This window comes from Pogoniulus pusillus, chromosome 6, assembly GCF_015220805.1.
Source record: "Pogoniulus pusillus isolate bPogPus1 chromosome 6, bPogPus1.pri, whole genome shotgun sequence".
NCBI classification, from domain to species: Eukaryota; Metazoa; Chordata; class Aves; order Piciformes; family Lybiidae; genus Pogoniulus; species Pogoniulus pusillus.
Window position 1 is genome coordinate 10013131 of NC_087269.1, and position 23622 is coordinate 10036752.

At 38.7% G+C, this 23622-nt stretch overlaps 1 protein-coding gene across 2 annotated transcripts in view; it reads right to left on the minus strand.

The window, feature by feature from the left end:
- SHOC2 (SHOC2 leucine rich repeat scaffold protein) overlaps nucleotides 1-23622 on the minus strand; it is a 68322-nt gene that overhangs the window by 25619 nt on the left and 19081 nt on the right. For both annotated transcript variants that reach the window (XM_064144403.1, XM_064144404.1), the window contains 2 exons: nucleotides 13438-14375; nucleotides 1357-1494 (listed from right to left, as the gene is read on the minus strand). In XM_064144403.1, the coding sequence (XP_064000473.1) occupies nucleotides 1357-1494; nucleotides 13438-14140 (841 nt within the window). In that variant the 5' untranslated portion in view covers nucleotides 14141-14375. The remainder of the gene's footprint in view (nucleotides 1-1356; nucleotides 1495-13437; nucleotides 14376-23622) is intronic.

Genomic DNA, 23622 nt, shown 5'->3' on the forward strand with positions numbered 1-23622 from the left:
CTAAGTAACTTTGTTGCTCTCCTACCCAATGGCTTTTCTCTGTAAGCAGTCTTGCAGAATATCATAATCAAGATTTCTGTGGTCCCCTGAGAAGCTCAGCAACTGCCAGTAGCTAACCATTCATACTACTATCCTGCATGAGAATCAATAGGTCTGTAAGTCCTGATAATGGAAATCTCACAACAATTGCTTAGAGGATTTTTTCCCATAATCAGCAGTTTATCCAGAGAACTTGCTTCCCAAACATGATATATACACTACACAAATTTTATTTAAAACAACTTTCAATAACGTTTACAAAATAGCTACAAGGTTGTGCTTATGAATTGTGTAAGTTAGATGCAAATTTCAAATGGAATAGAATCCCAAGTTTAAAAATATCACCAATTCAGGAAGGAAGTTTAGCTCTGGTGGATACTTCATCAGTGTAAACTCTGTTCAGGTCAAACTTTCTAAACAAAAAGCCACAGTAGCTCTACAATCAATAACTTACTGCTAGAAGAAAAGCTGAAGTGTTGTTAAACAGTTCCTATGGTTCATGCTCATTCGCTTTACTGCACATTAATGACATGTTCAATATAAATACTGTTTAAGCGATAACATTCTTTCTTCTGAGTAGTTTCTGGTGACAAATAAGAACTTAAAATCATGATGGCCTTCTTTTTTGTCTTTTTAAATCACAACATGCAGCCCCCTCTGCCATCTGTTTAAAACTGATTTAATTAATTAGGAAAAGTCATATTTTGTTATTTCATCCTATAGGATGAGATTTTGAAGTCGAGCAAGACTGTGTTTATTTCAGTCCATTATTTCCAATTTTCAGTTGCACTGGAGCATGATAACTTAGTTTTTTTTTCAGTCATTCTACCAAAGAGCATAAAATATGTATCATTCATGTGAAATAGGTACCTTTTGAATTCTACTTTTATTTAACCAAAGATATTCATGAGAAGTATATGCCGAAGGGATTACACTTCAAACATCAGTCTTCTAGCCTTTCGTTCCTTTACATGCTCACCTTCATCAAGAATGGGCAGACAATCTGTAGACATTCACTCATAACCACAGAACATGTTAAATCAGAGTTACAAGTGATAGATCTTTTTCACTGTAACTTTCATTCTCAGATGATGCTGCACTCTGGAGCACAGCTAGAATTAATAACATAATCCAGACAGCTAGAAACTACATGTAAGGTAACACATAACTTGCTCTTAATCTCAAGGGTGAAGCTGCCTTGAACAGAAAAACAATCATTTTACAGTCACCAACCAAATATTCATTTTAAAATTAGCTCCTTTTACTGAACACTTTGGAATAGTTATTTATTTTCTCTTCTCCAGCCTCTTCACATACCTATGGTTTCTGGCAGGTCCAAGAGCTCATTGTGCTGCAAGTCAAGGTTGGTGATCTGCATGCAGCTTCCAATCTCTTCTGGAAGATGTTCAAGCTGATTGTGCGCTACATCCAGCGTTATGAGGTTACACAACTCACCTATAAGCACACAAGAAAAGCAAAACATCAAGTTCTTTACTGCACAGTTCCAGACAACGGCTTCCATGCAGACATTAATAAAATCAGATAGATTCAGTGATAATCTGGAAAAAAAGCTACTGCTACCATGAAGTTATACATATGAAATAAGGCATTACAAAATCATCATACCATTAGTCAGATCTAAAACATGACCAATGATTTATTTATTTATTTTTTAATTCAGATGAAACTTTCACAGATTCTCTGAAGAAATCTCATTTACTGATTTTCTCCTGACAGTTCAACCTGTGCAAAACAAGTACAAAACCTACACCTCACACTTGTATGAAGCTGACAAGAAGTTTAAAGCATCATGGAGTGGACTATATTGAAATTTTATAAAGTGATATCTGGTTTTATACCATGAATTACTTTCAGGCAGTACATCAACAATTAAGCATATAAAAATTATTGGATAACAACCTAGAGAATCTACCTAAAATCCTGAGTGGTGTTTTTAATCATTTTAATCAGTTACCACAAAAAAAGGCAACATATGGTATGCAAACTGTAAACCTATTTACACAGATTATTATATTTCATAAATGCAAGCAGAGCTAGAGAAAATAAACATTTGAAATAAAAGGCTTACCTGTTAAGCCTTTAAAAATGTTGGCTTTGCTTAGAGTTTAGAGCTTCATACCTAGCATTTACACATCAATTTAAAAGGCTGGGCACAATTCTCCACGTACAGTAATTCCACTTACTTTAATGACAAATACAATGTGTTCTCAGCAATAGCTTGTTGTGCTTAAAGTCCATGCATAAATACAGACCTATGCATTCATATTTTTTGCATGTGATAGACCCAGAATCAATGCAAATTATTTGAACAGCTTCAAGTGTATCCAGTAACAATGAGGTCACTATATTTGCATATCAGACCATGACTCAATGAGTAACAAATCTGGAAGAGCAGCAAATTCCTTGTTAGGAGCAAATGTCTATTTTTAAGTTTCAGCATTGTAGCTCTGACACAATCCTTTAAGGATTTTCCCATAGGCCTGCAGGACCAGCTTGAGCAAGCTCTGATGTGTAAAGTGTCTACCCATTAGATCAGCAGATAATCACAAACAGTGATTTAAGAAGTTGTAAAACACTTAGGAATTCAGACTCTGTACCGAGTTGCAGGTGACAAGCAGCCACGATACTTTCTACCTATCACAAATCGGTTGCAAAAGGCCAGTAAAAACAAACACACACATACACAAACAACTCAACCCCAGCAGCTTCATTATTCACTTTCCTTAGATTGTTAACATAACTGATCTTCTTCCCTGCATTTATTAATCCAAGCAGAGGTGTTTTTCTAGAAGCTAGGCAGGTGGAAATGTAAAGGCAGTGCTCCTCTGTCACTCTTGTGTGTGTTTCCTCTCTCACACAACAAAATTCAAGTGTATTCCAGTGTCAACGGTCAAAGCCATTGTATTCACCACTTGCATAAACCACATTTTGAGGCCATTAATATGCAGAAGAAAACACATTTAAGAAAAAAAAATTAAGCAACTGTTTATGTTCTATGATAGGAGTGTCTTTTTGTTATTGATCAAAACAAGTGGGTAAAGAGTAGAAGGCAACAGAAGGAGGAAGGAACACTTCTCAAGACTTCAAAATCCCTCCCTTTAAATAAACGAAGAACCCCACAGATCTTTACTAAGATAATTCAAAAACCTTTGTAGGCTTGGGGGCAGTAGCTTGCACTTCACGACTGCTGTTTTCATTTGTTTTCACTTCAGACCTAAACCAATGATGTCAAATTTGAAATGTGGCATAAATTTCATTTCATCACACCATTTTCTCATTTACTTGACTCTTCCCACTCTACATCTGCTGAAGTCGAAGGAAGACTTGGGATTTTTCAGCAACATTTGCTGCGCTTCATTTTTGCACCTGCTGAAAACTTTGACAACAGAAAGCTATGTGTTTGAAACAAACATCTTACTAGCTAATTCTGGGGAGGGAAAAAAAGAATGCCTGCATTTATTGAGCCAACGAAGGGCAAGCTACCACTTGGATTTAATTTAGATAGTCATAGTTCATGTTGTTAAAGATGCAGGCGTTATTTTTAAAAGTGACAATGGTAAACATTTAGTAACGTTTTTGAGGTTAAGATACATTGAGGAGTGTTCAACAAATTTTAGATTTTAGAGAAGAAATCAAGAGAAAGTTAAAGCCCCATCATGAAGTACAGTGATTTAAGGAAAGCAGTATCAAAAGATATAATATTCAGCTTTCAGCTTGCAATGCTCAGTAAGGAAACTTAATTTTGGATTTAATAAGTTATGGTTTGACAGCATCACACCAAAATGTTTTGGGTTTTTTTAAGCTACTAGGGGCAGCAGGAGAGGGGAACCAGTGTGAAGCCAGCTCGTTTCAGAGATGGCAAGTCTCCTTCTTACTGTCTGAACAGTGACAACTCTATAAAAGGAAACACTTCTCAAAAAAAGGTGAAAACAAATTTCACCAAGATACAACCAAATTCTGGCGGGTTTGCTTGGCCAAGGTAATAAGCACACATCAAAGTTTTCTTAAAACAATTACTTTTCCCCACATACCAAAACAACCAACCCAACCAACCAAAAACAAAAATCACTAATGAAGGAGGAGGTCACAATGCTCCTTGGGTTGAAAGAATCAACTTGCCCTTTTCTGGTGTACTACATAAACTCAGCTGAAACATGTTTGTATCTTAAATGATTTAACAGAAATATGTCAGATAGAAATGTGCTGCACTTCAGCCTTACTGAAAAAGCAATTTGCTAAAGAAAAGGCAGTTTCCATTCACCTCATGGACAGCTCCAGCTTTGTATCACCCAAGTATTGTCCAAACATCCGAAATCACTGGAGTGAGGCAAGAATTGCTTTGGGAAAAGTATTAACCACAGATAAAGTGAACTAACTCTTTTCATCATAAGCAGTGGTCAAAACAGACAAATCTCACATTCACAACAGTAAATAAAGAATCCTCCTAAATAAAGGATTCTTTATGAACTACTTGTAATTGCAATGAAGGGATGAGCATCCTCAAAATAACCAGAAAAATCAGGAAGTTGATGGGAGCTTTTTGGTTTATTGGGGTTTAGTTTGTTTTGTTTGGGTTTGTTTGGTTGGTTGGTTTGGGGTTTTTTGTTTATTTGTCGTTTGGTTGGGTTTGTTTGTTTAAAATTTTATACTGCACTGTAACTGCCATGGAAAAAAAGGCAATTCAAGCTCAAAATCTGCAAAGAAAGCAGACAGAAACTGCATGTAATAGCTGGCTGGACAATAAAAGATTTAAGTAATGTCCATATGAAAGACATACAACAGTTTCCTATAAATAACCATCACAAAATGGTTAGTTACACCCTGTTATGTGGTTTTAAAAAGCATACTTTAAAAGGTCCTATCAGATAAAAATTTCAGACAACTCAAATGCATTTTTCAGAGGAAAATAGTTTGTGAAGACTACCAACCACATTCCAGTTAAAAACATTGTTAAAAGTATAGCTAACTATAGATCTCAGCACTCCTTAAAAAAGGAAAGGCAAACAATCACCTCACCGTTGTTTTCATATGCATGAAGACTAAATGCTATAGCCTGACAGAGCTAAATATACCTGATGAAAACCCCCAGCATTATGAAATAACTAATATGTTCTGCATGAGGCAGAATTACAGTTCCATTACATGGCCAACCTTGAAAGCTTGTTGCAACAAGAGGACTAAGTTACATGCCCTGACTTACATAACACTGATTTTTTTTCTGAGCCACCCAAAAAACAAATACAGATTCCTTAAAGAAATACAAAAGCACATGCAAATTAAATCACGTAGGGAGAGAGTACAGGTCAGTAGCAAAGATGATTTAGTGTCTCCTATCACTGATTTGGTGGGCAACACTCTTGGACAGCAAACACAGTCTGCAACATAGTCTGTTTTCCACTCGATTAAATCTGTGCCAGCTCATGCTTAAGCAGATTGAAAATTATGAAATCCTTCATGACATGATAAATCCTAGGCCAGATGACACAGCAGGAGGATCAAGTCTCTTATGGAAAGTAAAAGGAAGAGGAGAATGGGACCTCAGGCTGGTATGTAAACACTGGCTGTAAGTTGAATATCCAAAATCAGCAATGCTGGGAACACATTACAAAGAGTAGTTTGATAGTTATTCAACTCTCACTAGATTCACAATGGAGAAAATAAACTAACCAAAACAAAATCACAAAGAAAACCAGCAAAACAAAACAAAAAAAAAAACAAAAAAAAAAAAAAAAGCAAAAACAACCCTACCCAAGCAATGTTACCTGTGAAACTCTTTGGGTTAAGTGTCCTGATTTTAGAGAAATATTTTTAAATATTAGTTTCAGGAACTTTTCCCTCTTTATGAGACTTGACTACATCACTGCAACAGACAGCCTGAACCTTTTACTGTGCATTACCAGCTGCCCAAAAGAACAGCTAAGTAGTCAGAGTTACTTTGAATTGCCACCTCACAACTGTTAACTTACACAGAAGAGTTGCCAAGTAGAGAGGATGCAATATCAATATGGGCACAAGTGACTTATGAACCAAAGTTAAAATACTCACATAAGTAAAAAACAAGCACAGTAAAATATTTAGAACTTCCAGAAGACACAACAGGATCTAGTGATAGGAACCACTTGAAAACAGAGAAAGCAAAGCTCAGCTGAAAAGAGATTCAACATCTGGTCTAAAACAAGCTCCAACAGGACACAGCAGCAAAACATTTATTGCTTATAACTGAAAGCAACCAAAAATAAAATGAAATACATGTCCAAACAACATTTTGAATATATGAAACATATAGAAGAAACAGTGGTAGCAAGGGCTGAAGGCAGGATTAGAGTAAAACAACATGAACCTCAAGAAACACTAAGACAAAGGTAAAGTCTTGCACCTGTCATGGAATAATCCAGTAAAGTAGCACAGGCTTGCACCAGCTGGTGAGAAAATCGTCTAGCAGAGGAAGACCAAAGGATCCTGATGAAGCTAAACCTGGGGTCATATCTTGGATCCAGTTCATTTGAGTGTGGAAGAAGTGTGCTCACTCGCAAATAATAAAGGCTAAGCACCTCCTGGGTTGCGTTAGTAAGGGCAGCCTGGTTTGCCTTTGTTCAGCACTTCTGGAAGTATTCAAACAGTTAAAAATAACTGCAGCACTGATAATAAAGAAAAGCTGAACTTCCAACAAGCTGTCAGTATTTAGTGGAATTACACTTGGGGCATCATCCCAATAAGCTCTGCAAAGAGATCAAAAAGGCAGGAGTACTTAAGCATTACCCTAAAGCCAGTCAGAAGAAAATGCAATCAAGAGGAATCTAACTAGCTGAGAAGACCAAACTATGTCTCCACAGAAGTCTTTACAGGAACCAGAACCCAAATGCCAAAGCTGAAGCTAGCCAGAACCAAGTTCTTCACCTTCCATGCAGCTCAAGAAAGCAACCAGAACAAGATCAAATAAGCAGTCATTCTCTTTAACTTCTAGAGAGCATTAAGCACACACCAATGCCTATATTTACTCCTTCAGTTCACAACTTCATGTTTTTATTACATTAGAATATAAGAACATTCTTATCCACTGTGTTTGTAGACATTAACATGCCAACTCAGAACACAGTTTGGTTTCCTTCAAACAGCTGAAACAGAGGAGTTCTTAAATACAATGTGAAGAAATATTTCTCTGTATTGAAAGATCTGGTACCAAAAAAAAAAGAGAGAAATGAAACTCAAAGCATGACTGAACAGCTTTGCAGCTACAAAGTAATTTAATAAGGAGGCATCCTATTCAGTACAGAGTGAGTAGACATGAACTAATGCAGCTGCACACATCTGTTTTGGTGTCTTGCTGAAAACCAAACAGGTGCAAGTGTTATGAAAAAAGTTTCAAAATAGTGAAGAAACCACAAATGATCTAAATATTGGGTAGTTGGGGGAAGGGAAGAACAGAAGAGAGTCTCAGAGACATTCCAAGTCTGGTGTAGGCAGATTCCCTGAATTACAATCTAAAAATATTTCCCTTGCAGAACAACCCTGACCAGATTCTCCACAGAATAAGAGTTGCATTCACAGACAGAAAACACAATATTTGGAGTCTTAAGAAACTTGCAGAATCTATGTAAATGTAATTTCAGTCACACTGACAATATTATTTCTCTGTCAGCTCTGTGCACTCTGAAGACATAAATACCTAAAACTATGTAAGATGCAACCTTGTCTTTGCAAAGAAAATATTATCAACTTGATAGTGCAAAACTATTCCTTCAACAGAACACAGAGGAATGCAATAAAACTCTTGATACAAGAAATGCAGGATGCTTGCTTAAGTAACAGCCTGCAAATTGAAGCATTTGCTTGGCCTCATCCCAAGACTGGTTTTCATTCTTCTTGTGCTGACTGACTCACCAAAGCACTCATATTCGTCCATTCTGATTGTTGACTTTATCTCAGTGAAATGGACAATCTACCAGATACAGTGAGGGAGCTGAAACCCACCTTGTGAACTCCTTTCCACAATTATATCTCCAAACTGCATTTTAGTAAATCTTCCACATGGAAATCTTGCCATTTAAAGTTTTATTTCATAGAAGCTACCATACAGTCAAGTGAACAGGCATGTTTTGCTTTTGCACTTGGTTTGTATATATATGCAACATCGACATATAAAAGTGACCTTTTAGTCATGAGCAACATTCATTGCAAACTTCTAGGCCTTAGTAAGGATGCAAAGCATTGTAAGAGTTGAAAGAAAATAAGAAATGGTCAAGTCCTTGCAATAGGAGTCTGCTAAGAATTACTGGAGAAACAATCTCCACCAGACTCCAGGAAATCCCTGATATAAAAATTGCTGGATCTGGGAAAGGAATCAGGTTAAGTCTTATGTACGCTTACTCTGTATGCTGGTATCTTCTTAGAGCTACAGTCAAAAGCAGGATACTGGCACGATGCGCCCCAGAAATTCATCACCACTGCTAGGGAGGGTGAACTTCATAAGAAAGACCATCCTCACAAAGAGCACCATAGAATACCTTTGGCATCAAGAAATTTGTATCCATGAGTTCTCACCACTATACATAGAAAAACATAACAAAAAGTTGCTGAGCTGGCGCTACCAGGACTCCAGTAAGCCTCTGAGGGTTTTGTGAAAGATGACATGGAAAGCAAGGAGGAAAGGAAGAAAAAGAGTCTTAAAATATAATCTGATGCACTTTCCCTCTACAGACAGCAATCCATCCTCCTTCAAACCACTTGCAGTGCACTTCACATGCTTTTATATAACCTGAGTGATCCTACCTGTGAGATTTCACAAGTGAGATGCAGAGGGCCAAGCTGACTTAACAGCTTCAGTGCGGGCAAAAGTGGCAGTCCTGCTCTCCCTCTTCTAGTTCACACTCTCCCACTCCTCCTACATCAGTTCCAGTCTTACCCAAAACTTCACTGATTTCAACTAAGAAATAGATAACAACAGTAAGCAAAGCCAGGTTTTGTTAGTTTAGTGACACAAACCAGCTCATCAAGGAACAGGGCAGATGAAAGAAGCAAGCGTGAGCAGCTCAGAAGCTGCGGGGAGGAGTGAATACTGCCCTTTTCAACATCATGAAGCTAGAGAGAAAATGCTGCCTCTAAGAACAGCGAAACATCACTGGCACAGAAATCAACCATAGACATATTAGGAGTTGAAAGAAAAGTCTCAAACATCAGAATATTTAAGACTCCAGGACCTACTTTTCATTTCTTTCAATGACAGCTGAAGGAAAACACACTTTGTTCTATAAGGCTGGAGGCTAAAGATTCCTAGAAAAGTAATTAAGTAGGGTAACTGCTTACAAGTCAAGAGGTCCTTTATTTTAAAGCATCAAGGTCTCGAAGTTGGAAAGCATTTTACAGTTATGCAGAACCAATATTTTCTGTTCAGTGGTAGCAAAAGCCATCACAAATCTGTAGCACCAGGGTGAAACTTCAATTCCATCACCCTCAATGCTGGCACTTTGAGGGAACAATAGCATCATCCCATCTTCCAAGTTGAAGTCTGGAAGGCAACCTTTTATAGCACATGTACCTCTAAAGGACAAGGTAAAGAAAACCAAGAATTCTTAGCATAGTTGCATACAAGATTAGCAACATGAAGAACTGCTGCAAGACTCTCTCTTGCTGGACTAGTCAGCAGGTTACACAAGTTTTGAATTGTTAAAACCACAAACAAACACATTAGCTTCCCATCAGATCTATGACTTTATGTCTTGGAACAATGGGGTATTTCTTTAAAGAATTAGAAATGCTCCAAACTATATTTCTTTATAAAAGATAATTGCCTCATTTTACTTCCTGATTCGCAGCAACAAAAATTTCTGTGCTATTTACAAGCTGATAATGTAAATGCTTGCTTGTAAAGAGTATTTAGGAACTGAATTGTAACATCTAAGAGACCGAAATCATTGGGATTTAAAAGGCAGGAGATTTTTTTTTTAAGTGCATATGTAAAACAAAGAAGTAAGAAGTGCTTAAAACAAAGAAGCAACAATTACTTAAAGATACAGAAAAATTCCAGTGAAGAACAAGAAGCATTTCTCAGCAATTTCATTTTTCAGCTGTGTTTCCAACATTTAATCTTGGTGCTAGAATGACCATGAAAGTGAGTAGAAATCAAGTACAAAAGGGAAACTGTCTAGTCTGGTTTTACTGTTTGAGAAAAAAGGCATAGTTAGTTCCTTGCAAACACGAGGGAATTTTTTTTTTCCACTGTGAGGGCGACAGAACACTGGAACAGGCTGCCCAAGGGAGTTGTGGAGTCTCCCCCTCTGGAGATACTCAAAACCTGCCTGGATACATTCCTGAGTGATCTGGTATAGGTGATCCTGCTCTGGCAGGGGGATTTGACTGGATGATCTTTCAAGGTCCCTTCCAGCCCCTGACATTCTGTGATTCTGTGTATCTTGGTATCTATTTGTATTACTTAAAATTAGAAATCCTTTATTTTGCAACTGAATCGACTGCAGACAATGTAGTCAGAGAAATTTACTTGGAAAAAAAAAACAAGGATGCTGTTGAATGTAACAATTTCGCTTTTATATTCTTTGTGAGTTGACAGCCGTCTTGCATTTGCGTTTCTAAAATGCTTTCCACAATGAAATGCTGACCAGTAACGAAGAACATGTGCATTATCACAATACAAATAAAGGCACAAGTAACTACTGGATACAAAGACAGAAGTAAAGCAGTTAATGTTCCCAAGCTAGGGTGGGATAAGAACTGAGAACGTTGCCTGTACCCTATCAAAGAAAGAACAGGGGGGGAGAAAGAAAAAACAAACACACACAAACAGCACAGCAAGTCATAAATTCCTTCCTGGTACACATCTGCTACATTTCTCCATTAAACTGTTACACATGAGCTCCTCCAAGACTATTGTGAACGCATATAGAAATTACATACTTAAATGTAAACTTAACCATCAGAATTCAATAAACAAACTACTTCAGAAACACAGAGGTTCCAGAAGCAGCAATAATGCCTGCAGTATCAAACACACCCACAAAGTTTCTAAAGGGCAATGTCAAACACAAGAATATAACACCTCACAAAAGTTTTTTCTTCATACACTAGTATTCATTTAAATGGAAGCAGTATTATCCCCAGTTGAACCTCAGAAACTGACTCTTTGCTGAATTACATTTAATAACTGAGCTACAAACAGACCCAGGTAAATTGCTGACAATTGTGTGATAAAGCTCAACTAGCTAAATCAGTCAATTTCTTCAACATATGTAGCTACAAGTGCTATGCTGGGATGGATTTTTTTTTCCTGCTAACATCAGTCCCACAATCTTTTTGTTTACTAAAAATCCAAAGAGGTTGCTGGACTTAAACGGGGTCAAAATAGATCAAAATCACAATTCCTTATTTCTCCCAGAGGAAATCCCCAGGATTGCTGAGGTAGTCGTGCCAACTCAGAATTCATGTTGATCAGAAAACATACCACATTAAGCATTTCATTTTTGCATAGCAAAAAGTTGCCTACTATGGCTGTAGCAGAATCCATTCCAATAGCTGCTACAGGCAGCCAAAGTCTCAGGCTCGCAGCAGACAACCTCCCTATATTTTTGACTCTGGCTGTCACATGCAGAAGCTGGTTGTACTGGACATTGCTGGTAACATGATCAGCAGTTTCAGACTTGCCCAGGCATTCCTACCAACAAGAACATGTTATTTTATGTATCTTTCGTATCAAGGTGCAGGTGTTAGTTCGAAACCAGATCGATTAAGGATTCAAACAAGAGCATTTCCCAAGCTTTGCAAAATTAGGAAGCAGAGGGGGCCAACTTCAGGTACATACTTGCACACTGGCGTGGTGAGCAACAAAAAGTCTCACGTCAGCTTTTAAAAACAGGGCATGTGAATTACATACAGTGTTACAAGGCCTTTTACAAGCTGTTTTCTACACTTGAAGTCAACGTCAAAGCGGTTTATTAGCCACATGAAGGTTGTGTTCTCCTTCCCCCTAAAGGGATTAAACTATGCTTCCATTTTAAAATCTGGTGATACACAGAAAAAAAAAATCCACTGTGTGGTAGTTTAAGGCTTCCTGGAATATTCCAGAAAGAGCAATCTGGACATTCCTGAAAGCTCAGTGCAGAATCTAAATAAATTAGAGCACTGGATGTGAAAGAATAATGATAAAGTCTGTATCATTCACTGGGTTGCTAATTGGTATAAAAAGCTAATATATAAACAAGTCCATGCTCTTGGCTCTTGGGCACTGGTTCTGTCACTGTTCTTTACCTCTCTGACTCCTCTATGCTAATCTTTTCCAGATAACACGTGAGCCTTGCTGGCTCTTCTATCTGGGGGCGAGAGAGGGTGGCACTGGCCCCTTCTGGGCTTTCTTTGTCTGGAGGGCGAAGATTGGAATTCTATATTATTTCTAAATTGTAAATACATGTAAAAATATTTTGTACATATGCTTGTAAATGTAGCTTTGCTGTACAATGTAGCTTTATCTTACTTCCAAGCCATCTGAGCTGGTCTGGTAAATTTTAATTGGGGGAGAGGAGCGGGGGAAAGGAGTGATTTCCTAAGCCCATGATACACTGATAGAACCTCCCTGCTATGAGGCACATACACTGTTCATATATTGCTTGAGAACAGTGTGATAGAGATGTTTTCCATGAATCAGAGTCTAAGCACAACTTAGAGAAGTTCTTGATACACAGCTACTCCAGCACTTTTTTTAAAACAAACTATTTAAATTAATAAGCCATTTTCATATAACTTGACCATCATTCAACCTTTTTAAACATTTGGAAAAACAAATATACATTAAAAAGTTGTAAGAATCATCATCCATGAATACAGCATTTGGTCATTTCACATCAAGAGTCCATATATTAATATATTCATGACTTACAAAAGGTAGAGGCATTAATCTACATTATTAACTCTTACAGCATCCAGCAATTTGATCATGGTAATAGCGCACAGCTACCTATCATACCTTACATTACCGTGGTCGTGTCCCTCTGTACCATGTCCATAATGTCATTTATAACTTGTGACAGTTCATAAATAATTTATGAAGAAATCTTAAAATGAAAAGTGGCCCTGGATTTTTTTTTTTTTTAAACCATCTGGGCTCTGAAGACAATATGTGAAAGCACAAAGCAAGACACATCTGATTTTAAGATGACAGATGAAGATAAAGGGCTTCTGTTGTTTTAAATATATATATATATATATCTCCAAGGTATTGATCACTCTCATTACAAGCTAACATAGCAACAAGTATGATCATATGCATAATTTTACCAAGTTGTAAACAGAGAAGTGGCAGCTTCTGTGTACTTAACTGAAATGCAAAATGAGCACATGCATAGAATTAAACTTTCAATCACCACAATCACTTACCAATTTCAGCAGGTAGTTGCTTGATTTTGTTCTCTCGTATGCTAAGCATGGTGAGTTTTGACAAGTTTTTTATATCCTTTTCCACAGTAGTTATACGATTAAAGCGTAGGTAAAGAGTGGTGAGAGAGCTTAGCCTATACACCACCGAGGGGATTTCTCTAAGTTTGTTATGCCGCAGGTCAAGCATGCGCAGTTTCTTCAAGTTATCAAGAGAGTCAGGCAAACTGGTGAGTGAGTTTTCACTCAGGGCCAGTGTCATCAGGTTCACAAGACAGCCCACCTCTGCGGGTAGGGACTGCAATTTGTTACTGTATAAATAAAGTTCTGTTAACTGTGTTAGCTCTTTGATAGCTGATGGAAGCATGTGTATAGACCTCTTGGACAAGTCCAAGCGCATTGAATTCTCTTCCCGGCATTTATTTAGCTCTTTGATTACTTCAGCATTGCTGGATTTTTTGCGGGTACCTGTGGCTGGATTAGGTCTTTTTATTGTATTGTCCACTGAAAAAGCTACCCCAGGCTGCGTGCTACTGGAGTCCTTCTTTCCATCTTTGGCATCTTTCCCTTTGGTCTTAGGCTCCTTTTCTTTGCTCTCTTTACCAAATCCTCCAGAGGCTTTGGCCTCCTTCTCCCTTTCTTTTGATGATGGGACTTTTGGATCCTTCTCTTTACAGTCCTTTTCTTTTCCCAGATTACTACTCATGGTGACTCAGTGTTTAGCAAGCACCACATGAAATCCGTTTCTGAAGTTCAAAAGAACAATTAACTGCTGAGGGGACAAGGATCCTTAAAACATGCAAGTGGTGAAGCAAGGGAGGAGTTTCAGAAGTGTGATACCCATTTGCTACATATTGGATCTGAAGGCACTCTTTCTTAATCCTGGTACCAGGAGACTCAACTGTAGAGATTAGAAGGTCAAATGCTCCGTACTAGTTTTTCTGTAACACAGAGAGAAGAAAAGCCAAAGTTAGTGTAAATACAAAACTGAGTATCCAGCTAAACTTTAAATGTTTCTACTCTGAAGCCTGTGCTCACTAACTCAGGTGAATGATTTATCCTTTCCAAATGTCAATGAAATACCCAGTGCTAAACCGAAAATACTACACATACTGCTCAGAAGATCCACTGTGTTATAATAAGAGTCAATTAGTATAAATGAGGAAAGAAAAAATGCAACTCTTACACATAATACTGCCTTCAGTACTACATTTGAGTCACCATTCTACAGCTTAGCTAACTCTTGGTCTAACATTCTGGTCATCAGCACAAATAATCTCCCTCCCCTCTATGCCAAATCAGTCAATAAACATCTGCTATAATTTTAAGTGTCTGTACAGGCTGTGTCTTACAGCACAAGAGAGTCTCAATTCAGTCTACTGTGAATTCTAATACACTACTGCAGCAGGAATGTTTTGCCTCCAGATCTCCCTCTTGACTAGCTCTGAACCATAGGTCTCTGCTTTTAACATAGAACAGAACCTTATTACCAGCTTTGCGCCTTTTGAAGACACAAGCATGAGGATTTTTTAAATAAACCTACCAAAAAGTTAACTAAAAGCTCACATGAAATAATCCATTATGCCTCAAGATAAGCAAAATTATGAAGGAATTTCTCAAAAGAGTAGGATATAACCTTATCTTTAGACAGTATGTTGAATTTTCCTTCTTCAATGAATACAATGCAGCCTAATAAGCAGATGTCTTGAACCTACAGAGCCCCTTACAAAGCTCTTCCTGCATCATAGAAAGCAGCTTTGCTTCACGTTCTAATTCAAAACACATGACATACCCAAGAACATGATGCTTCTGAATACTCTTACAGAGGTTTTTCAACAATTATTTGTGGAAGAAGATAGTTAATGATGGCAACAATAATTTCCTGTCACCAGATTAGTTCACCTTTTGGCCCAGAATCAACTTCCCTAAGCTGTGCAGCATTTACTAACCAAAAAATGTTTGCATCTCAGAAAAGCACCTTGCTTCCCCTGCCAACTGAGATATGGTAAAATACCCTTCAAGGCTCTACAGGAGCTGTACAGCTTTCCTGGCATTCCACCTTCTGCACAAGTTCATAAAGCTCATAATCAAAATCAGTTAAATAATATTCTGCATCCTCAAGCCATCAGCAAGTAGTAGAAATACAAACACTTTTTTTAGCAAAGCATGAGTAGCTATTTTTCATAGCACAGTTATGTATGCTTGCCTTCAAGTATACGTCTGTGTTTTGCAAGCACACAGGTGCACGACCTGCTCAGTATATCCATTTGCACTTAAAAACAAACCAAAAAAAAATCAATCTGTTTAAGATTGGCAAGATGGGCAAACCACTATCTCAGCTGCAAATCAGGCTGTTTACTAACAAAGCTCAAAAGGGTGCCTCCCCCAGTCCTTCACTTCGGTTCATCACTGCTGCAGTAACACGGTGTGAGCCTCAAATCCTGCGATCTCAAGAAAATCCTAGTTGCTGACTTCTGAACTCCTTCTGACCACGGCCATCTGCTAGCAGCAGCGAGCAAAAGCAGCTTTCAGCTTGGAAATTTTCTCCAGTGCGGAGTTCTCTGAAGCAACACAAAGTGGTTCCTTACTGCATCCCTAAGATTTCCACCCAGCTTTTACACCATCCATTAACCTAGCCTCTAGATTAGCAACCTCACTACACTGTATTTTAAAGCTTGCTCTCGGTACTGTAGTACTGCGATCTATGCGCTTGTAAAACTCCAGCAATAGGAAAAGCGATGACTCCAAACACAAAGCTGCAGCTGACTAAAGGGTGGGAGCTTGAAATGCCCGACTACTTATTTTCAGTATGAAAGGTAACACAAAGAATCAAGAACTAACAGTTTCTGAATTCTGAAAACGCAAAGAAAACTCACGTAGCAGTGCCAGACAGCTACTACTCCACATCAAGCCCTTGGAGTGCAACATACTCAAACGGCTGCCGCTCTCATGAGCTTTCAATTTAATCAAATTTAGGACCTGCCAAGAGATTTGTTTCATTTCGTATGTGCACTGCAGCTGAAGGAGGTTCTGAAAGAGTCTCAGAGAGGAAAGACGGCTGGAGATTAGTACTGCTGAAAGCAGTTCGCTATCGCAAGTGCTCCAAACAATCTGCAGACATTTCACTGTCTTCGGCAGCAATCACGTTAATTGTACCCAAAAAAAACCCCAGGGTCTGTGTTTCAATATGCCAGTTTAACACTTCATTTTCCAGTAAGAAACAAGGATCTTTCACCGATACAAAAAGATAAAAATTGAAAACTCATTTAAAATATCTTCTGAAACATATAAAGGAAATTTGAAGTAATATAAAGGGTCATGACTGCAAGACTGCCTCACAGTTAAACGCAGTAGAAGGAAGTCAACTTGCAAGCAAGCCACAGGCAGACTCGGTTTTTAGGACACAGAAAGGGGAGGCAAACTTGCAGTGCAGCAGACTTTCAAAACACACTCCCTGTTCAAAGTGACAAGAGGCTATCAGATAAATGTACAGCACCTACGTCATTTTTCTCTCTTTACTGAAGATTTTAATTACTCCCTGAGATTGCAACATGTATTTAAAATAGTTTGAGAAAGTTTAGTCTCTCTCTTTCCAAAGAAAATAATTCTCTAATACCCAGAATGACTGCAGCTAGCATTTAAAGAAGATAAAGCTTGTGATGAGATCTTTATCAGATGAAAATACAATAAAAGCCAGTGCAGGGGGAATTGCATCAAAGAAAATTCCAGGAACAGTATCACTCCAACAGAGTTCAAGACACCCCAAAGACACCAGCATCTCTCATTTTCTCTGCCTGCTCACTAGGGGTGGGATTCCCAGACAGCAGCTGGTCTCACCATCCAGCAGTACCAGCCACGTTTCACCAAAGGAACAGTAAACTGACACAAGACACAATCTGTCCTGATGATTTCCATTGTGACATCTCTGCAACTCTTCTTCTCCACTTTGCTTTATTTCAAGGGGGAAAAGTTCCAGCAAGTACAGGAACCAGGGAAAAACTGTAATTCATGAGATAATGTCTTCTCCTCTAAAATCCTCTGAGTCACCATACAGCACCAATTTCTACAAGTGAAAGATGCCCAAGCAAGAAGTCTTCCTAGCTAAACAATGCTGTCTTACTCCCCATATTGACCCAATCCATGAAACAGCTGTTCTAAGCTGTCCTGTAAGTACATTATGGTGTTCTTTTATCATAGCACAGAGGCAGCACAGGACCTAGACATAAACAACTATATGAAACTCTCCTTATTTCTAGAATTTTATAGCTTTTAATATTTGCCATTGCAACCTGTCTGCAATTATTTTTAAAACATCTGCATGCAGTATAAATGAGAATACATATTTGCTGGTGTAGGCTTTCAGTTAGCAGGACTTAAAATCTTGCCATTTCATACATTAATGACTGAGTTTTGAGATCAAACTCAACAGAGCAACCACGTTCAGAACTCTTTCATTGTACCAGCATATAGACAAATGAAATGCTCAGCTTCACATAAGCAGCTCTATAGTACTTCAGTTTCTCCTGCAGATCATTCAGGCTGATGGGGTTACAGACATCTCAAAGTTACCATGAATGTAAACTATCGGAGGAAAGGAGCATAATTACACATACTACAGAGGAAGCTAAATAAGTTTCAAAAGGTTATTCATATTTTTCAAGCCCCTTTGGTTAAAGGACAAGAGTCATCGTTAATTCAAACAAGCATTCATTGTATCTGAAAAGGAGAGCTTCTTTTAGAGATATTTTTAGCAAAAGGAAATTCAGTGAAATTAGCCAGTTCTGCCAGCTACTTCCATTTTCCAATGCTGTTTAAACTGACATCCTATTATGTGCTGGAGAACTTGGAAAACTGAGTAGGACTCTTGCTTGGCACAGCACCTGAAGGAAAATAAAACTTCTAGAGAAATTAAGGAAAATAATCTCTTCCCTGTTCCCAAAGTTTGGGGTTTTTTTAGTAAAATATTTGTAAATAACTAGCAATGGAATTTTGATTCACTCTTCCTGATGCCTGGAAAACATAATCCAGATGCAGTTATTTTTTTCTGCCAACTGACAAAACTTTATAAACACAAACAACTTCAGCCTAAACTGTATCACATTCCTTAACTGCCTGGAGAAGGGCTAGAGCATCTTTCCTATGAGGATAGGCTGAGAGAGCTGGAGTTGAAGAAGGCTCCAAGGAGACCTTATTGTGGCCTTCCAATATCTGAAGGGGGCCTACATGAAAGCTGGTGAGGGACTTTTAGGGTGGCGAGTCATGACAGAACTAGAGGGAATGGATCCAAACTAGAGTAGGGTAGATTAGATAAACATTAGAAAGAAGTTCTTCACTGTAAAGCTGGTAAGACACTGGAACAGGTTGTCCAGAGAGGTGGTTGAAGCCTCATCCCTGGACGTTTTTAAGGCCAGGCTGGATGTGGCTCTGGGCAACCTGATCCCTGCCCATGGCAGGGTGTTTGGAGCTAGATGATGCTTGAGGTCCCTTCCAACCCTCACAATTCTGTGTGTACATTTTACTGATTTTTTTTAATACATACAGGCAATGGAAAGGGATTCCAGTTACTCTGAACAACAGAATCCAAAACATTGATGCAATGAAGGTTATATTTAGAATGTGGTGATGTAGAAGCAATCATTCTAGGAGTAATGCTAATCACCTGCAACTTGGTAATATAAATACTGATGCTTTCTGGTCATTATCTAATACAATATGAGGTGTGAGATAAAGGATTTCACCCAACTGCTATTCAAAGACGTCTGCAAAACACTTAACTGTCTCCTAACCACTGCTGCAGAGCAATTTTACTACCTTAGGGGAAAAAAAATAATCCTATGTCAGTATCACTTCACATCTTAGTAAAAACTTCTCCCCAGATACACCTTTTAGTTTTGATTTCACATGAATAAATTTGCAAACAGGCAACTTACCAGAACTGAGTTAGTACCTGGATGGCAGGGTGACCAAATCCCAGGTGCTGGAGAAAGCTAATCAAGTAGGAACAGTCAAAGCTATCCTCACTGACAGTACCAAGGTCCCACTGCAAATCTCACCACTCCTGACCCAAAGCAGTGGGACCTCTCTTAGAAGAGATTGTCCCTGCATGAGTTACTCTCAGCAGCAACTCAGTTCTTGGAGCGCTCATTACCTGTCTTGTGACTTGCACATATATGAAGGCTTCCTGCATGCTCAGAGATAGCTTGAAAAAGAATTCATACCTTGAAATAAAAGACTCTCCCACCACTCAAATATTTCCTTCTCTACTAAAGAGGCTAACCAACAGCAGTCTTATCTGCCAGAGCAATTCATTGTGGCACATTACAAAACATCGCTTTACAACTTCACTTCAAGACTTACTGGTTCCTGTTCTGTATTTCAGTAGACAAAACAGGCATTGTAAATCATAAACATTTCTAATATTCTGGGTATGTGATCTCTAAGGCATCATTTTTACTAAAGTCTAGTGCATTATTAATACTCTTCTGTACATTACACTTCTTCTGTAATGCAGCAGGAACCTACAGGCCTGCATTTGAAAGAATAATTCTTTACTACGTGTATAATTTTATATCATAGAATAGGAATTATTTTCTCTTCGTTGTGAGTCTGTATTGAACTTAACCCAAAGGGCATAAACTACAGCTAGGGCTTTTCTACCCAGGTAATAGAAGAGAATGATTAAGAATATTAAACTCACCCAAAAATAATAATAATTTAAAAAAAAAAAGACAAGGAATCAGGGCATAGTTTATACTCCGGAGTAAACAGACAATGATTCCACTACATAATAAAAACATTCTGAGATTGCCACTCTGATCTAGGAAATTCTGATTAGTCAGACCTAAGTGGTTTTTAATAACAAGGCAGAGTTCAAATGCTATCTAGTAACTGCAGTGACACCTGTTCAAAAACAAACAACAGGGGAAAAAAATCTACCTTCTTGAAAGTATATACTCTTTACTTTGAACAGCATGGAATATACATCCAAAACTATTTCATATCCCACTACACTATAAGCACAAACACATCAATAAGCAATGAATTCAAGGCGAAGCTTAGCCCTAGTGGCTATGATGACTTTACATCCTCAATAACCCACATGCAAAAAAAAAAATATGGCCACTACTTAAATTTCAAAACCCAAACAGCTTAAGCCAATGACTCACTTGCAAACAAAGCACATTCTCTCCTACAACTTGCTAGCTTCGAATATCTGTCAGAGCTTTCATCTGCATAACTGCATTTCAACTTCTGCCACTGGAGCCAATGCAGACCAGCTGGGAGAGAGCTGCTGAATCAGTCACCAGGCAGTTGCACAGCAACTCTGAACACAAAACTTCATTCAGAGGTATGGAGGCAGCAGGGGAACAACCCACCACTGCAACACCCCAGATCAAAGCTGTCACCTAATCAATCTCCACAAAAGTAGAGGCCCTGAAACATGTCAGCTAGATGCTTCCTCTTCTTTGGGAAGAAAACTCCTGTAATAGAGTACAGAACAGTCAACGGCAGCAGCATAATGCTGCACCAGTTTTTAGTGCCCAGCTGACCAATAAATTCATCTTGGTCCTGTAATGAAAGGTCAGCAGATGGTAGTTTACAGACTACCAATCTAGTCTGATTTCAATGTGTCTGAAAGGGACCCCACTTTACTCCCTAATCTCCTCTCACACTGAGGTAGCAGCTTGTTGCTTCCCTGAATGCACAGCCAGAGCCTGTGGAACCGGGTCAGTGCACAGGCCTGGTCCCTGACAGCCCCCTAAGCCCTTCAGGATATTTTCATCTGCCAAAGGAAAGTAGCCAAGACCACTCCTTGCCGCCTTGCTGCTTCCACAGCTGCACAACAACAGAGCATAACCCAGTCTCATATTTGAGCAAAACCTGGATGTGAAAGGAATGTCTGAACAAACATCACACCATGCAGACGACAATTAAACCATTTCTGAAGGCTCATTTATGCCTTACTTGTGGTCTCTTAAATCTGCAGACATATCAGTAATTGTATGCACCTAATTACAAACCTCTGTGCAATTAAAGCTAAAATAAGCAAATTAAGTTTCAAGAGGTGTTTGGAGGTTTATCACTCTGAGCCTGCAAAACCAGGCATATCTCCCAGGACATCCCACCCTAGCTTCCAACACAACTGTGCCCTTCCACAGCAAACAGACAAGCACATAGATGTTACTGATGGTTCTGAAGCTTTCAAATCCATCTTTTCATTGCCTGGTCATCAGATCTGCTGCTCTCCCAAAGTATGTCACTGCACTAAATGCCAGGTCACATACCAAAGTCCAGCTCTATCATGACAGAAAGGCTCCACGCTAGCAGACAGAAAGTCACCTATGCCTTAAGTTTCATGGGGATAGAAATAATCTTTTGTGCCCTGCCTTTGAACTCATTTAGCAAGCACGGAAATATGCATACTGTGATTCATTCCGTGCACTCCAACATTATTTTTATGAAGTATTTTCTCTTCTCCTTTACCAGAAAAAAAACACCAAACCCCAACAAGCCACCAAAAAAATCCCACTAGCTCTTGGCCAAGTTATAAAATACTGTTTCATAGTTTTGCAGAAATAGACTCCAAGAGCAAGCACAGAGAACATAACTCCATGCAGCAGCTTATTTTAATATGTAAAAAGGTACTTTCTGCATGTGGCCCCCCAGCATGTACCTTTTGGGCTGCATGTCTCCATTTCAATGGCAACTCTTTGTATCAGCAGGCCATGTAATCCTGTATAATACATGAAATTTAAAAATCCTAACTTAGAATCATAGAATTGGCAGGGTTGGAAGGGACCTTAAGCATCATCTAGTTCCAACCCCCCTGCCAAGGGCAGGGACACTTCACACTACATTAGGCTGCTCAGAGCCACATCTAGCCTGGACTTAAAAACTTCCAGGGATAAAGTTTCTACCACCTCCCTGGGCATCTATTCCAGTGTCTCACCACCCCTGTGGCGAAGAACTTCTTCCTAACATCCAATCTGAATATACCCACTTCTAAGTAAAACAAACTTCCCCGTCTTAGCACAGGTCCTAATACCTGTATTATGTATATGCATTTAAAAAAAAAGTTATCCTAAGAAGCCATGTCCATCTAGGAAAATCCACTTCTATGATTACATCAATTCTACAGCTAGAGGCATATAACCTTCCACAAGAGCAAGTCCTCCCAATCTACCCACTAATTTCCTTTGAATAAAGACCAATCTGCTGTAGCAGAAACTTGTTTCTCGGTATGAAATACTTCACTATCACCACTATGCAGCAGCCAGGTGCTACCATGCTGATCTCTCAACAGTTACTATGTACAAAGAAAGCAGTCTGCCACACATAACTTTGACATAGAATCATAGAATCAATCAGTTTGGAATAGACCTCCAAGATCATCCAGTCCAACCTAGCACCCAGCCCTATCCAGTCAACTAGACCATGGCACTAAGTGCCTCATCCAGACTTTTCTTGAACACCTCCAGAGATGTTGACTTCACCACCTCCCTGGGCAGCCCATTCCAAGGGCAAATCACTCTCTCTGTGAAGAACTTCCTCCTAACATCCAGCCCAGACTTCCCCCAGCACAACTTGAGACTGTAAATTCAATAGAAAATGCACTGGTCCCACCAAAAGTGATGATGCAAACTTTAAACCAGCATCATTTTTTTTTCTTTTATTCATCATTTCCTCCAAGCAATACAAATAACACATCAAAACCAAACCAAAGAAACAAAACAGAAAACAAGAATCATGGGTAGCAGAGAAAGTAAACCCACAAAGCAACAACAGAGTGCTGTATTATCTGTATTACCAACAACTTAAGTTATGTTGATCCTACAAAACTGGGACAAACCACATGCTAAATCCCATCTCAGCTAAATAAAACATTGCTCTACTACAATCTAGGGCAGCATCCTACCCTAGCTACTGCCAGCAACACAGAATTATCTAGCTAAATCAAAAATACTGTTTACTGTAGTGTTTCTCTTTGTTTCCATGCCTCTGAATTTGATGCAGTAAGTTTGCTCTTCTTTAGCATGCTTCTATGTAATAACTATAAACATTTCACAAAGTCCAGCACTACATAACTCTCAGTCTCTTGAATTTTCTGACCATAGTTAATGACTTTGTATGTCACAAGATCCCTTTAGAGCGGGTTACTATGCTGGGGTGGAGGCGGGGAGATACCTA